The sequence below is a fragment of the Mauremys mutica genome, chromosome 19, assembly GCF_020497125.1.
Source record: "Mauremys mutica isolate MM-2020 ecotype Southern chromosome 19, ASM2049712v1, whole genome shotgun sequence".
Classification (NCBI taxonomy): domain Eukaryota; kingdom Metazoa; phylum Chordata; order Testudines; family Geoemydidae; genus Mauremys; species Mauremys mutica.
The window spans coordinates 7302714-7316435 of NC_059090.1; the positions used below are offsets into that span (position 1 = coordinate 7302714).

General features: G+C 51.4%; 1 protein-coding gene across 3 annotated transcripts in view; it reads right to left on the minus strand.

The window, feature by feature from the left end:
* Window positions 1-13722, minus strand: part of MMP28 (matrix metallopeptidase 28) — a 43266-nt gene that overhangs the window by 16777 nt on the left and 12767 nt on the right. For all 3 annotated transcript variants that reach the window (XM_044993262.1, XM_044993260.1, XM_044993261.1), the window contains exons 2-3: window positions 13015-13094; window positions 10307-10494 (exon numbers count right to left, since the gene is read on the minus strand). In XM_044993262.1, the coding sequence (XP_044849197.1) occupies window positions 10307-10494; window positions 13015-13094 (268 nt within the window). The remainder of the gene's footprint in view (window positions 1-10306; window positions 10495-13014; window positions 13095-13722) is intronic.

The window sequence follows — 13722 nt, forward strand, 5'->3', positions numbered from 1 at the left end:
TGGGGCCCAGATCCTCAGAGGTATTTTAGGGACCTAACTCCCATGGGAGGTAGGCACCTAACTACCTTTGAGGATCTGGGCCTTGATCCAGCTGGTTCAGGCAGCTGGTTCAGGTTGCGGTGGTGGAATACGTCCCTCTCATCCCTTAGCATCAGCCCCTTCCAACTGAGCAGCCACCAGGCACATCGCTGCGGCCCCCTCTTGCCCCTAAAGGCCGCCGGCAGGATTTGGATCTCACGTGCGCTGGTGCGAATCAGGAGCGACTCCAGCGAAGCCAGTGGGTTCCAGTGGAATAAAACCTGGACCAGCCCCTGCGTCTGTGCATTCTGGGACAGCCAGGCCAGAGCAGCCCGCAGCTAAAGCAGAGCGAGCGATGGGGTCTAGGAAAAGGGACGGATGGGTTTTCCCCCGGTGGGGTGCCCATTGCCTCCTGGTTATCTCGGCTGGGCTCGTGCAGGGCTTTTTCACAGCTAATCTCCTTTGACAGGCCAGCGCTTCCAAAGCCTGCCTAGGCAGTTTCAGGGCTTCGTTGCAGATACCTCCAGACGCTCTTTCTCCTGTTGCGGGCACAGGCAAATAAACGTCTGGGGCTGGCACCGAGGCGATTAAAGCGGGTGACAGGCCGCGCCTTTCTAACAAGCCCAGTCCCCTATCGCAAAGGCAAACCAGGGCTGGGGCTGCAAACATCAGGGAACACACACTATGGGGAAAAAAAAAAACAGGAGTACTTGTGGCACCTTAAATTTGTTAGTCTTTAAGGTGCCACAAGTACTCCTGTTTTTTTTGCGGATACAGACTAACACGGCTGCTACTCTGAACACTATGGGGAGGTGCCCAGAAGATGGGGCCCTGTTCTCACTCCAGCAGCCAAGCCAGGACCTCCCGATGCTGCTGTGTGAAGTGACCAGCGGCTCAGTTCCATGGTTCCCCCCCTCGGGAGGGTAAGGATTCTGTAGGGCTGGAGGGAGGGCGCACAAAGGCAGGGAAGGATTCAGGGAGCAGGTGCAGTCTGTGGTGTGCTTGTCCGGTGCCTAAATTAGCACGGCCACAGACCTGTCCCCTGCCATGCCAAACACGGCTCCATCTTGCTGCAGAGAACCAGCCCCAGTCTGACCCCGGTTTGGAATGGGGTTAAAAACATGGTTAGGTCCAGTCTACACTACACAATGCAACAGCGTTTTATCCGCAGCATGTTGTAATCGGGAGCTGGCATTGCAGAGCACACGGGTGAGACCGTCGCCTAACAGAAGATCCCATCTCGACTGTTCCCCTTTCTCCAACAAAGCTCGCCCCCGGCTCAGACAGACGGCTTCCTGTTGAAAGCAGGATAAACAATGAGCTGCGCAGAACGCTTCTGGAGGGTCTGGCTTCCCAGCCACGGAGCCTAATCACTCTTTGTCCTGCCACAGCCACTCGCGGCAGTTCCCCCGGGAGGATCACATGGCAGGGCTGTGCGGCTTCTCTTCCCCTTCCCCGCCACACGTCAGCACAATTCATAGATTCTAACGCCAGAAGGGACCACCTGACCATCGGGTCTGACCTCCCGAGAACTGCCCCAGACGAATTCCGGTTGGAACGAGAGCAGATCTTTTCGAAAGGCAGCTGATCTCGATTTAAAAATGGCCAGTGATGGAGACTGCACCGAGCAATCGGCTGTCCACACACGCAGGAGCACGGGTTGTGAGGGGAGGAGTGGGGAGAAACACCAGTGTATGTGCCGCCAAGTACCAATGCAGCTAGCAATAAGACTACTTACGTGGTTTCAACAGGCTTGGAAATTGCAGCTGGACTGGCCAGGAGAGTCAGGCAAAATGTTTATGTCTAGAGTTTTCCTTAGGGAAATGCCATTTCCTCTCAATTGTGAGGACATTCAATGGGGGGCTGGGGGGGGAGAACATGGGGAAAATGTTTCAAGAATGTCCAAACGGGACATTCTCCGAATGGAACCGTTTCGGTTTTTCGTTCCAGCGAGGACTGTGATGGAATTGCAAGCTATCCCCTTCAGGACACGTCTACACAGCACATGTAGACAGCCGCGCTAGCTCTGCTCAAGCTAGAAATAGCAGCGTAGCCGGGGTAGCGCAGACGGCCGCTCGGGCTCGCTGCCTGAGTGCAAATCCACCCGGCCCACCTTGGTATGTACGCGGGCGGCTAGCCAGAGCTGCCACTGGTGCTACCCCGGCTACGCTGCTATTTTTAATGCACTAGCTCAAACAAATCGAGCACATCTCTGTCTGCCCACACTGGCAAACATGCTGCCAGCAATCCCCTAGGACAGGGGTCACCAAACTTTTTACTTCGTGCCCCTCCTTACCCCTGTCCGCGCCTTCCCCGACCCCGGAGCTGGGGCCGGGAGCGGGGCCATGGCTTTGGGAGGGGGGATGCGGACAGGGCTAAGGGGGCCGAAGCTGGGGCCACAGCTGGGGATGGGTGTGGAGCCCCGGGCACAGGGCCGGCAGGAGAATTAAAGGCACAGAGCCAGCAGCTGGGGCCAGGAGCAGAGCTGGGTGGCGCTCCCTGCCCAGCCCACCATGGGGGCTGGCCCTGGCCCCAGCTGTGCCCCCCTGAATGGTTCTCTGTGCCCCCCTAGCGGAGCACACTCCACAGACTGGGAACTCTGCCCTAGGAGTGTTTGGGGAGGTTGTTCCTGACCCCGCTTGCGGGTTAGGGGGCTTGGGAGAGACGCATGCAGTCAGAGGGTCTGGTCAGAGCCAGCAGAAAGCCAGCTGGCGTGAGCAGTGCCACTCTGTCTCTGGGCCCAGCCTGCTTTCTCTCTCTCGGCTCTGGGGCTCTTGTGTGGCATGGTCCTGAATTCTGAGAAATAAAGTGGTGTCCGGTTGCAAGCTTCCCGCACACGTGGTTCGGTTTGGGCGTATGCTGTGAACTTTGCCCCGAGTGCCACCCTGGTGCATCAGTTCACCTCCGTCACCAGCCTCCAACACACACCAGTCTCCAACAACCCTGCCACGCTCCTTGGCAGGGGACTGAGAGTTTGCCATTTCTGCCTCTATTTCATCCTGCCCCTGTCGCCCCACATCCTTCCTGGGACGCTCAGTCCAGCCTCACTGAACGCAGACCCCCCCGTCCACTCGATACATTGGTACCCAAACGAGAACCCTCAAGGGTTCAGAAAGCAATAACTGGCCCCAACCCACTGAAGAGCGGCCACACTGGGTCAGACCAAAGGTCCATCTAGCCCAGTGTCCTGTCTTCTGACCGTGGCCAATGCCAGGTGCCCCAGAGGGAATGAACAGAACAGGGAATCAAGTGATCCATCCCCATCACCATTCCCAGCTTCTGGCAAACAGAGGCTAGGCACACCAGCCCTGCCCATCCTGGCTAATAGCCATTGATGGACCTGTCCTCCATGAATTTATCTGGTTCTTTTTTGAACCCTGTTATAGTCTTGGCCTTCACAACATCCCCTAACAGGCTGGGAAGGCTCAGCAGAGGCTTGCAGTTGTAATGGGATTAGACTGTAATATCTATGGGGCAGGGACCATCTCTTTGCTGTGTCTGTACAGCACCTAACACAATGGGGCCCAAGGCACAATCACAACAGAAATAAATAATGACGATAATAAAGGGAGAGGAAAAGGAAGGATCACCAGGGATCAGACAGGGAACATCTGGCAGGGCTTCCTGGATGGTTCTGTTTTCTACTCTGATCCCTTAGCATCCTCCCTGGCTTTGGTCCATTCCACCCGCGAGGAAGCTGGTCTGATAGAGCCAGCTGAGGAATCCGTGTCTCCCCTCGCCCACTTCCTCCACTCTAGCCATGCTGGAAGCTTCGCCCCCTCACTCGGATTGCCCCGCTTAGGGGCTCTCCCTCCCCAACTCCCTCCCCTTGGAAGGACTCAGACGGGGGTGGGAAGGGAAGACGGTTTATGGCTCTAGGGAGATGATTTCTCCCGCGCTGCATCTCTCTTCTCTTGTGGGTTTAGTCTCAGTTGTGCCCTTAGACGTCCCTGGGCCAAGTCCATCCCCGAGTGACGCCACTGGCTTCAGTGGATGGATTGGACCCAGCGGTCAGACTCTGGTCTCAGATGCACACAACCGTTGACTCCATGTGCATCACCAAGGGCAGAATTTGATCCTCGAGGCCACCGCTGAAGCAGGGGTGAGATTAAGTGGGAGCAGAGGGAGGCCCAGCTAACAGCAGTGGCCTCTCCCTGGCTTGGGGTTAGCAGTGACCCACCCACAGCTCCCCCTCCTCTTTCCTTCCGCTTTCACCGCTGCACAGTCCCTGGGGTGGCCAGCATCAGGCAGCATCAGGCCCCAAGTTTCTGGGGGCACTCACAGAACCCAGCAGGTTACGTGGTGTTTGCACAATTCACCCCCCGTCCTGCTGGCATCGCCCAGCTGGGCCCAGCTGTCCCCAGACACCAAGAGACCAAAAAGCCTCTTCATTTACATTGCCACCGCCAGGCTAACCGGGTTCACACACCCTTTGGCAAGGGAAGAACGCGCCTCTCTGTGCCAGGTTTTCCTCTCAAGGCGCCATGGATTCCGCAGCTTTCCAATTCCTGATCCACCTCAGGGCTGAGCTCCAAATATGAAATGCCTGGAGCCCTGCAAGGCAGACACACTGGGATTCCCTGCAGCTCCCTGCGCATGGGTCTGTCAGATAAGGGCCTCTCTAGTCTCCATGTACACTGAAGATCTCATACGTGTAAGGGTTCCCTGCCAATCCTTCCTCTCCCTCCACACCATGATGGCTGCTGCCCTCCACCCTAGAGGTGGCTGCCTTTCAGTGAAGAATGGAAAGATTGTTATACATGATCTGTAAAGTGTCCCAAGACTCGATTTAAAGGGCGTGGGGATTTAAAGTCCCTGCCTGTTCCAGTCAAGGCCCCGCCCCTTCCAATTGAGGCCCCGCCCCTTCCCAGGACCCCAGCCCTGTGTACCAGTAAGTCCTTTAAGTTACTTTCACCCCTGCCCGTGGCTCTGGAGTCATTCCAGGATCCTGTTCCAAATCACCCCCCTTGACTGCATGGACCTGCTCTTGTCCATCTCCGGGTCTCTCTTCTTTAGCATTCTCCTCCCAGCACCTTCTCCTCTGCAGCCCACTCCCTCTCCGTGTCCCTGCCTTGCCTAAATCCTGTTCGCTTCCCCGCCCCCTGCCTACAAATGCTCCGTCTTATCTCCATGGAGCCCTGCCAAGATAGTTTGTCGGAAAGATGAGAAGAAGAGTCACGTTTTGTTGTAGGGAAACCAGCTGCGTATGGGAAAGTGCTGCCTCTGGGGAACATTCCCCACCCCACCATCAGCCTCAGCCGCTAAAACAGATGCAGACATGTCACTGGCACTTATCTAATCGCTCATTAACTTTTCCCATGTCCCAGGCACAGCTGCGCCCAGCCCGCTCTCCTCACAAAGCATGTTACTGACGGGCGTATTTGGAAGGCAGCTGACGGGAGACGAGGGGCCGGGTAAATGGGTGTGACGGTGCTGACTCGCCTGGTGCTAGGCGTGCCCAGCTCAGAGGCAAATCCAGCCTGTAGCGACGAATTTATGACCAGACGGTCTGAAGCAATTAACTCAACAGACAGACACACACCCAGACTGCTGACGGTGCTTTCCTCCTCACAAGGCGCTTTGAGAGTCTCTGATGGGAAGCGCAAACCCCTGTGTTCAAACACAGGCACCTCGGGCAAAGCATCCTGACGTTCAGAGGCAATGCAAATCTGGAACGCCCGCTGATTTCAATGGGAGCTGCAGTTGCTCAGGGACTTTGAAAATGGAGGCACTTTGATTCAGGTGCCCTTAAGCATCCCCCTTTGAAAATTGTGCCCATTGTTATTCCTGGTAGGGGCACTCGTCCAGTTTTAAGGACTGTGGTTTTGTTGGAAGTCGCCCTAAAAGAGAACCTCCAAACCTGGCCTAAGTAGCCATCAGTCCCAGAGAGGTGCCCAGCCTGCCTTAATTTCCCCTCCTCCAAGCCACCTTCCCTGAGCGAGCTAGAAACAATGAGAGGTCTTGGTCCTTATCTTCAGGGCACTCAGTGGCCTGGATCCAGGACCTGTGTCTTCCCTGCCAGAAAAGATGTTTATTTTACAGCGAGATAAATAGGCTGCCATAATCCTAATGCAGATAAGGCTATTGTGATGTAGCCCAGCAAGGTCATCTCTGGGTGGGGGAACCGCGTTGATCTCAAATAGCTACACTGTAGGAAAATCTACCTGTGCCTTATCTCCACTTGGCTTTCACAATGAGATGGCACCAGTGCATTAGTTATCTTGCTTAAAAGAAAAAAAAGAATCACCAAATTTCAGAACGGGGTCCAGAGTTGACCCCATGCCTCAGGCACTGAGGAACTTTCTGTTATAAGGGTCAAACTCATCTGTGCAGGAGACAGAGCATCCTCAGGGGCCAGTCTGAGAATATATCCCCAGAACCCACAGCCAACTGCGACCGGACACCGTCGTCACCAACGAGGACTGGAAGAAGATCATCATGGTGGATGTTAGAGTGTCCTTCGAGAACAGGACCCCGGCCTTCCACCATGCCCGAGCTCGAAAGGTAGAGAAATATGCCCCTCTGGCCGACACCTTGAGACCTAAGGGTTACCAGGTCCAGACCCATAGACTGATTGTTTGAGCCTTAGGCGCATGGAGCCCCAGTAACAAGCGAGTGCTGAGAGAATGTGGAATCGTTTAACGCTACGCTTGGCTGATGCAGCAACTCGTGGTGTCAGATGCCATCAGGTGGTCGAGGGAGATCTACATAGAACACATCACCGGACATCGGCAATACCACGAGGGATATTGAGCGCAGTCAGGAAAGTAACAAATACTTTCCTCGTGGATTGTATTTTCTAAATGGAAAACCAACCTAATTCTCAATTACTGAGGGACAATCTCCACTCATTGATATATTTTGCTTTGCACAACCAAATCTCCATACAACTTTTCATGAGTCATTTGGATTCCAATATCCAACCTGTATTGTTAAATCTAGTCAGCTAACTTTGGGTTATTGCTGATTAGGTACTCTATGTAGCATATGACATTAACAAAACTAACTTTGTATTTGTGGATAATCTAAGCACTACACCCAGATGTACAGACTCTCTTTTCCCAACCTATGTACGATATAACTTTTTTAACATTAGCTTTAATAAAAATTGTAAATCTTAACTCCCACAGGGCCCTCACAAACTTTACCCGCTTCCACTCCAAGTGCCAGGGGCATTTCTCTGACCTGCCTTCTCAGATACAAACACATTTGCTTGGACATTTGAAGCAAAACCAAACCCTATTCAAACAAGCCACTCCACAGCACACACCCCGCTCCCCCCAGGCAGGAATGAACGACGCATGCCAGAGGTTACCCATGTTACTTCATGCACAGCTGGAAGATGCTCAGATACGACAGTAAAAGAGATCGAACAGAACCTGCCCGGCATGAACTTGCAATACGGAGAACAATGCCAAATAAGAGTCATTTACAGCAGTGTCTTTGTAAGCTACTGTCTGTGGAGAGAAACTTGGGACAATTTTCAGAGTGAATGTTCAGTGCGATTCCTTCCAAACAATCCTAGTGCCGGGATCAACTCAGCACCGGCTCAGCCATTAACCTCCAAAAGGCTGGACCAGGCAGATACATGTTTTCCAAAAGTTCTTCTCACTAACAAGCCTGGATCCCAGTCACACAATTTTAATTTTGGGCAGCTATTTCCTTGATGTTGATCAGGGATATCATGGTCCAATAGGTGTAATTATACTTAGCAGACAGATGCGTTCAAATGTCCTTGAAAGGGAGAAAAGATCATTCTATCTTCTTGCCCCCTCGTCTCCAAGTGTAAAATTACTGCAGTACAGCCAGGAAAAGAATCAAATAAAAGATACATCCAACTACCCCAGCCAAGCCTAGAGCTGGACGCTTGTAGTGGCTGCCAGAGTAATTTAAAACAGACATAGCGGGACGTGCGGAGATGATAAATAACAGGATCTCAGGGTTTGCTAGATCTGGTCAAAAAATTTCCAAAAGGAGAATTTTCTATTGGAAAATGCAGCTTTGTCAAAATCAAAATATTTCATGGGACCATGTCAGTTTCAATAAGGAATACGTTGAAATAAATCATCATGGGCTCTCATTTTGAGAAAGTCAAAATGTTGCATTTTGATAAGATGCAAATGTTTCATTTCGGATTTATAATTTCGATTTGTTTAGAGATTTATATTGCATTAAATATTCTTTTAGTATTATAATATATTATATTTATTATAATACTTTTAATTACATTCTAATGTTTTGACATTACCAAAATGAAGTGTTTCAACATCAGCGAAATGGAACAATTTGATGCTCCCAAACAGAGTTTTTTTGGAATTTTTGTTCCATGGGGAAGTTTGGCTTTTCCTTATGATTCAGGACAAGGAAAAAAAAAGAATTAGGACTGTTGATTAATCGCAGTTAAGTCACACGATTAACTCAAAAAAGTTAATCGTGATTAAAAAATTAATTGAAATTTATTAAATATTTTGGATGTTTTTCTACATTTTCAAATATATTGATTTCTATTACAACAGAATACAAAGTGTACAGTGCTCACTTTATTATTTTTATTATAAATATTTGAACTGTAAAAATTATAAACAAAAGAAACAGTGTTTTTCAATTCACTTCATACAAGTATCATAGTGCAATCTCTTTATCTTTAAACTCAAAAACAAAACAAAGTCCACTCAGGCCTACTTCTTGTTCAGCTAATCGATAAGACAAACAAGTTTGTTTACATTTACAGGAGATAATGCTGCCTGCTTCTTATTTACAATGTCACCTGAAAGTGAGAATAGGCATTCGCACGGCACTTTTGTAGCTGGAGTTGCAAGGTATTTACGTGCCAGATCTGCTAAACATTCATATGCCCCTCCATGCTTCAGGACCATTCCAGAGGACATGCTTCAATGCTGATGATGATCGTTAAAAAAAATGTGTTAATTAAATTTGTGACTGAACTCCTTGGAGGAGACTTGTATGTTCCCTGCTCTGTTTTACCTGCATTCTGCCATATATTTCATGTTATGGCAGTCTCGGATGATGACCCAGCCCATGGTCATTTTAAGAACACTTTCACAGCAGATTTGACAAAATGCAAAGAAGGTACCACTGTGAGATTTCTAAAAACAGCTACCGCTCTCAACCCAAGGTTTAAGAATCTGAAGTGCGGTCCAAAATCTGAGAGGGACGAGATGTGGACCATGCTTTCAGAAGTCTTAAAAGAGCAACACTCAGATGCGGAAACTGCAGAACCCGAACCACCAAAAAAGAAAATCAACCTTCTGCTGGTGGCATCTGACTCAGAAAATAAAAATGAACATGTGTTGGTCGGCACTGCTTTGGATCGTTATCGAGAAGAACCTACCATCAGCATGGATGCATGTCCTCTGGAATGGTGGTTGAAGCATGAAGAGACATATGAATCTTTAGCGTGTCTGGCATGTAAATATCTTGCGACGCCAGCTACAACAGTGCCATGCGAACGCCTGTTCTCACTTTCAAGTCACATTGTAAACAAGAAGCGGGAAGCATTATCTCCTGCAAATCTCCAAATTTGTTTGTCTGAGTGACTGGCTGAAGTAGGACTGAATGCACTCGTAGGCTCTAAAGTTTTACATTGTTTTATTTTTGAATGCAGGGGGTTTTTTTGGACATAATTCTACATTTATAAGTTCAACTTTCATGATAAAGAGATTGCACTACAGTACTTGTATGAGATGAATTGAAAAATACTATTTCTTTTGTTTTTTACCATGCAAATATTTGTAATAAAAAATAAATATAAAGTGAGCACTGTACACTTTCTATTCCGTGTTGTAATTGAAATCAATATATTTGAAAATGTAGCAAACATCCCAAAATATTTAAACAAATGCTATTCTGTTATTGTTTAACAGCGCGATTAATCACGATTACTTTTTTTTAATCGCTTGACAGCCCTGAAAAGAATCTAAATTTCAGAATTTCCCATGGAACAGAAATTTCAGTTTCCAATCAGCTCTAATTGTTGCTGAGGTCAGATGTGCCAAAGAATGGGTAAAACTCAGCAGAAGGGCCCATCTTCAGGCAGTTTCCTAGGCAGGAGCGGGACGAGGTAACTTACTAGGTCTTCTCCTGCTCTTGTTTTGCTAGGAGAGGCTACCAGCACCTCAGCCAAGTTACAGGAGCTCTGGGAATCAAGTCACAGTATGTAAAAGTTCAATCACATGTAGCCTGGGCAAGCACCCAGGTTTTATTGGCCAGCAGCCTGCATTATTGCACTCGGTCCATGACAATCTCAGTGAACAGCGAAAGCACCTACCCTGCTGCGCATAGCGCTTCCTGCGTCTCGTCTTGGCCCGTCTGCCGGAGAGCAGGGCGTGCACCCGCTCGGCCCAGGCAGCGTGGCTTTCTGCATCACTCACACCACATCGCGGCCGGTTCATCTGGTGGACCGTGGAAGTATCCAGGACCCCGCTGAGCGGCAGGTGGGTCACCCACTGGAACTCCCTGAGAAAGAAGGGGAAGAAACGTCCGAGACAGCAGGGAACTGAAGGGCCACGCAGAATGATGGCAAGCCCTGGAGCCGCCCAGCCCTCAATCACTGGTTCACACAGAAGAGCCACTGGCATTGGTGCATTATGGGAAATGATAGTGCTCGACACCTATAAGGCCAGATCCCAGGCCCACTGAGTTCTATGGCAAAGCTTTCATTGTGCTGGGAGCAGGATGCAGCACTTGTCATCCACATATCTGAAAGCTGTTTATAGATGTGGTTACCCACACTGCACAGAGGAGAAACTGAGGCACGGAGCAGAGAATGCAACAGCAGAGCCTGGGCTAGAACCCAGGCCTCCTGACGCGCAGGCCGGTGCTCTAACCACTGCACCACACTGCCTGCCATGCTAAAATGAGTCGGCGCATCCCAGTTCCGTTTCTCACAGGCAGGTATCCACATTCAGGTGAGAAGCACAGTTGGCTCCAGCTGGCAGACTTAGCAGGGAAGGCCAGGGATTGAATGGATTTTAATCAGACTGGGGCACATGCACTGAAGTCAATGCAGTAACCCGAGGGCGCACAGGCGTCTCCGAGATCAGAGCGTGGCCCAGGGGAGCTGGAATAGGAGTCAGCACACACTGACCCTTGCCACGTGAGGGCATATTAACCTTTGGTAACCCTGTCCCCGGCCTGTCAGGGGATTGGGCCCAGGCAAATAAAATCAGCCAGCTCCCAGCACTCCTGGGTGCCACACGTCTCTTGCTGCATCTGCTGCAGTACAGGCTCCCGGGGCTGTTAACGCAATGCAGCCAGAGGTCGATACAGCTTTTGCCTTGGCGGCTGATGCCATTTTACTAGCGTGAAACTCCCCTCTTGCTCATGTTCATATGCTTGGCACCTGGGGAAGGGAGGGAAAACTCTCTGGCGCCAGGCTCCCTCGGAAAGGGCAATCTTCTCCGTGGCACCTCACACAATCCACCAGGATGCGCTGGGGTGGGAGGCCCGCCCCTGGCATTAATCTGTTAACGAAAGCCCAAGGAAGAGCACAGCTCCCGGGAGACAACCTATCCTGCAATCACAATGGACCCTTCTGGCCTCGGGATCTATGGCCCCTCTACGCCAGCGTATGAGAGAACAGAGAAAGTGTGTCCTAGCGAACACAGCACCTGACTAGCACTCAGGAGATGTGGGTTCTACTCCTGGCCCGCTGGGTGACCTTGGGCAACTCATGTCTTGTGCCTCAGTTTATCCATCTGCAAAATGGGGGGGATGATACTGGCCTCCTGTAATGTGCTTTGAGATCTACTGCTGAAAAGCACCATAGACGGACCAGGTGGTGTTGTTATTATAAGTGCAGCTGTCATCCCAGGCAGTCATGAAATCTTCCAGCCAGCCACGAACTGCAGCATTGCTGCAGATATTATTCTAACCAGGCCATAAAAGGCAAACGAATCTGTGCAGTAAGATACTGGGCTGAATGGTGCAGGTCAGCGCATCACTGCTGGGAACTGGGCATGCGGCTGTGTATTTTACAACAACCAGCTGTGCTTTTGCCTGCTTAGAAGCTAGACAGGGCACAGGAAAAGACCTTTGCTGGGAAGAGACTTTAAGGTTAGGGTGACCAGGTGTCCGGTTTTCAACCAGGACGCCCAGTTGAAAAGGGATCCCGGCAGCTCCAGTGAGCGCCACTGACTGTCCGGTTGGCGGTGCTGCACAGCGGGGCTGGCAGGCTCCCTGCTAGCCTCTATGCCGCGTGGCTCCTGGGAAGCAGCTGCCATGTCATCCCCCGAATGGGAGCTGCGGGGCTGGCACCTGTGGACGGGGCAGCGCGGAGAACCGCCAGGCCGCGCCTCCATGTAGGAGCCGGAAGTGGGGGGACATGGCGGCTGCTTGAGGTAAGCGCCGCCTGGAGCCTGCATACCTGACACCCCCCCACCCCGTGCCCCAATCCTCTGCCCCAGCCCTCATCCCCCTCCTGCCCTCTGAACCCCTCAGCTCCAGCCCAGAGCTCCTTCCTGCACTCCAAACACCTCATCCCCAGCCCCATCCCAGAGTCTGCACCTCCAGCCGGAGCCCTCAACCCCTCCCTGCACCCCAAACCCCTCATCCCCAGCCCCACCCCAGAGTCTGCACCCCCAGCTGGAGCCCTCACACCCCCTGCCCATGTCCCAAGCCCCTGCCTCAGCCGGGAGCCCCCTCCCGCACTCTGAACTCATTTCTGGCCCCACCCCGGAACCTGCACCCCAGCTGGAGCCCGCACTCCCTCCCACACCCTGGCCCCCTGAGCCAGCCTGGTGAAAATGAGCGAGTGAGGGAGGGTGGGGAGAGCAAGCGAAAGGAGGGCGGGGGTGTGGAGTGGGTGGGGCGGGGCCTCGGCAAAGGGACGGGGCAAAGGTGTTCGGTTTTGTGTGAGGAGAAAGTTGACAACCCTACCTAAGGTCAGGGTACAGCTCACACGACCCAGAAGCCAGGGGCTGGATGGGGATTTTGGTTTGTTGCATTTGAAATTTCTCCAGAAAGGAAGATTCTTACCTCACTGCTTCTGCGAACTGCTCAGAAGTGGGTCCACTAGGAGCTGGCTCATCAAAGTAGCCGTACTTCTCCAGGAACATCTGCCGTCAAAGGGAAAATAGGAAGACAGAAAAGTAAGTTGTAGCTGAAGCACAACTGGGGAAAAAAAAGCCTGAGAATATTAATAGTTGTTCATCTGCACTTGATTGCTTGGGATACAATGTTCACGTCTGGAAATAGTGCAGCAAAACCAGGCCCACCCAGGAGCACACAGCTGTGTGGATGTTGCTCACTGTGGGGACAGAAGTCACAGAACTGATCTTCCTGTCCCAAAAGCACCAGCCCCACTACTTGAGCTAAAAGGGACTCTTCTTTCTCTGCTGGCAGTATAGGGCGTATGACATTATTGGGCCATTCTGATTCCAGCCAGCAGAGGGAGGTAGTTTGGAAATACTGAAACATGCCTCTCAAACAGAGAGCTCTGGGCACAACCTGCCAACCACACAGCCCGTAGCCAAAGTTCACCACGCGTACTGAAACGGTTCTAAACCGCTGAGGGACGAGGAAGGCGCCGGATGTTGATCAGCTCCATCCTGCTCCCTACAAAGTCAATGGCAAGGCTCCCATGGACTTCAGTGGGGGAAAGGATTGAGCCCAGGCGAGATCTGTGGCCACAGTAAAGCTGTGTGCACTGTCTTCTGCTGCAAAGGAACCGGATGCATCCCTGGA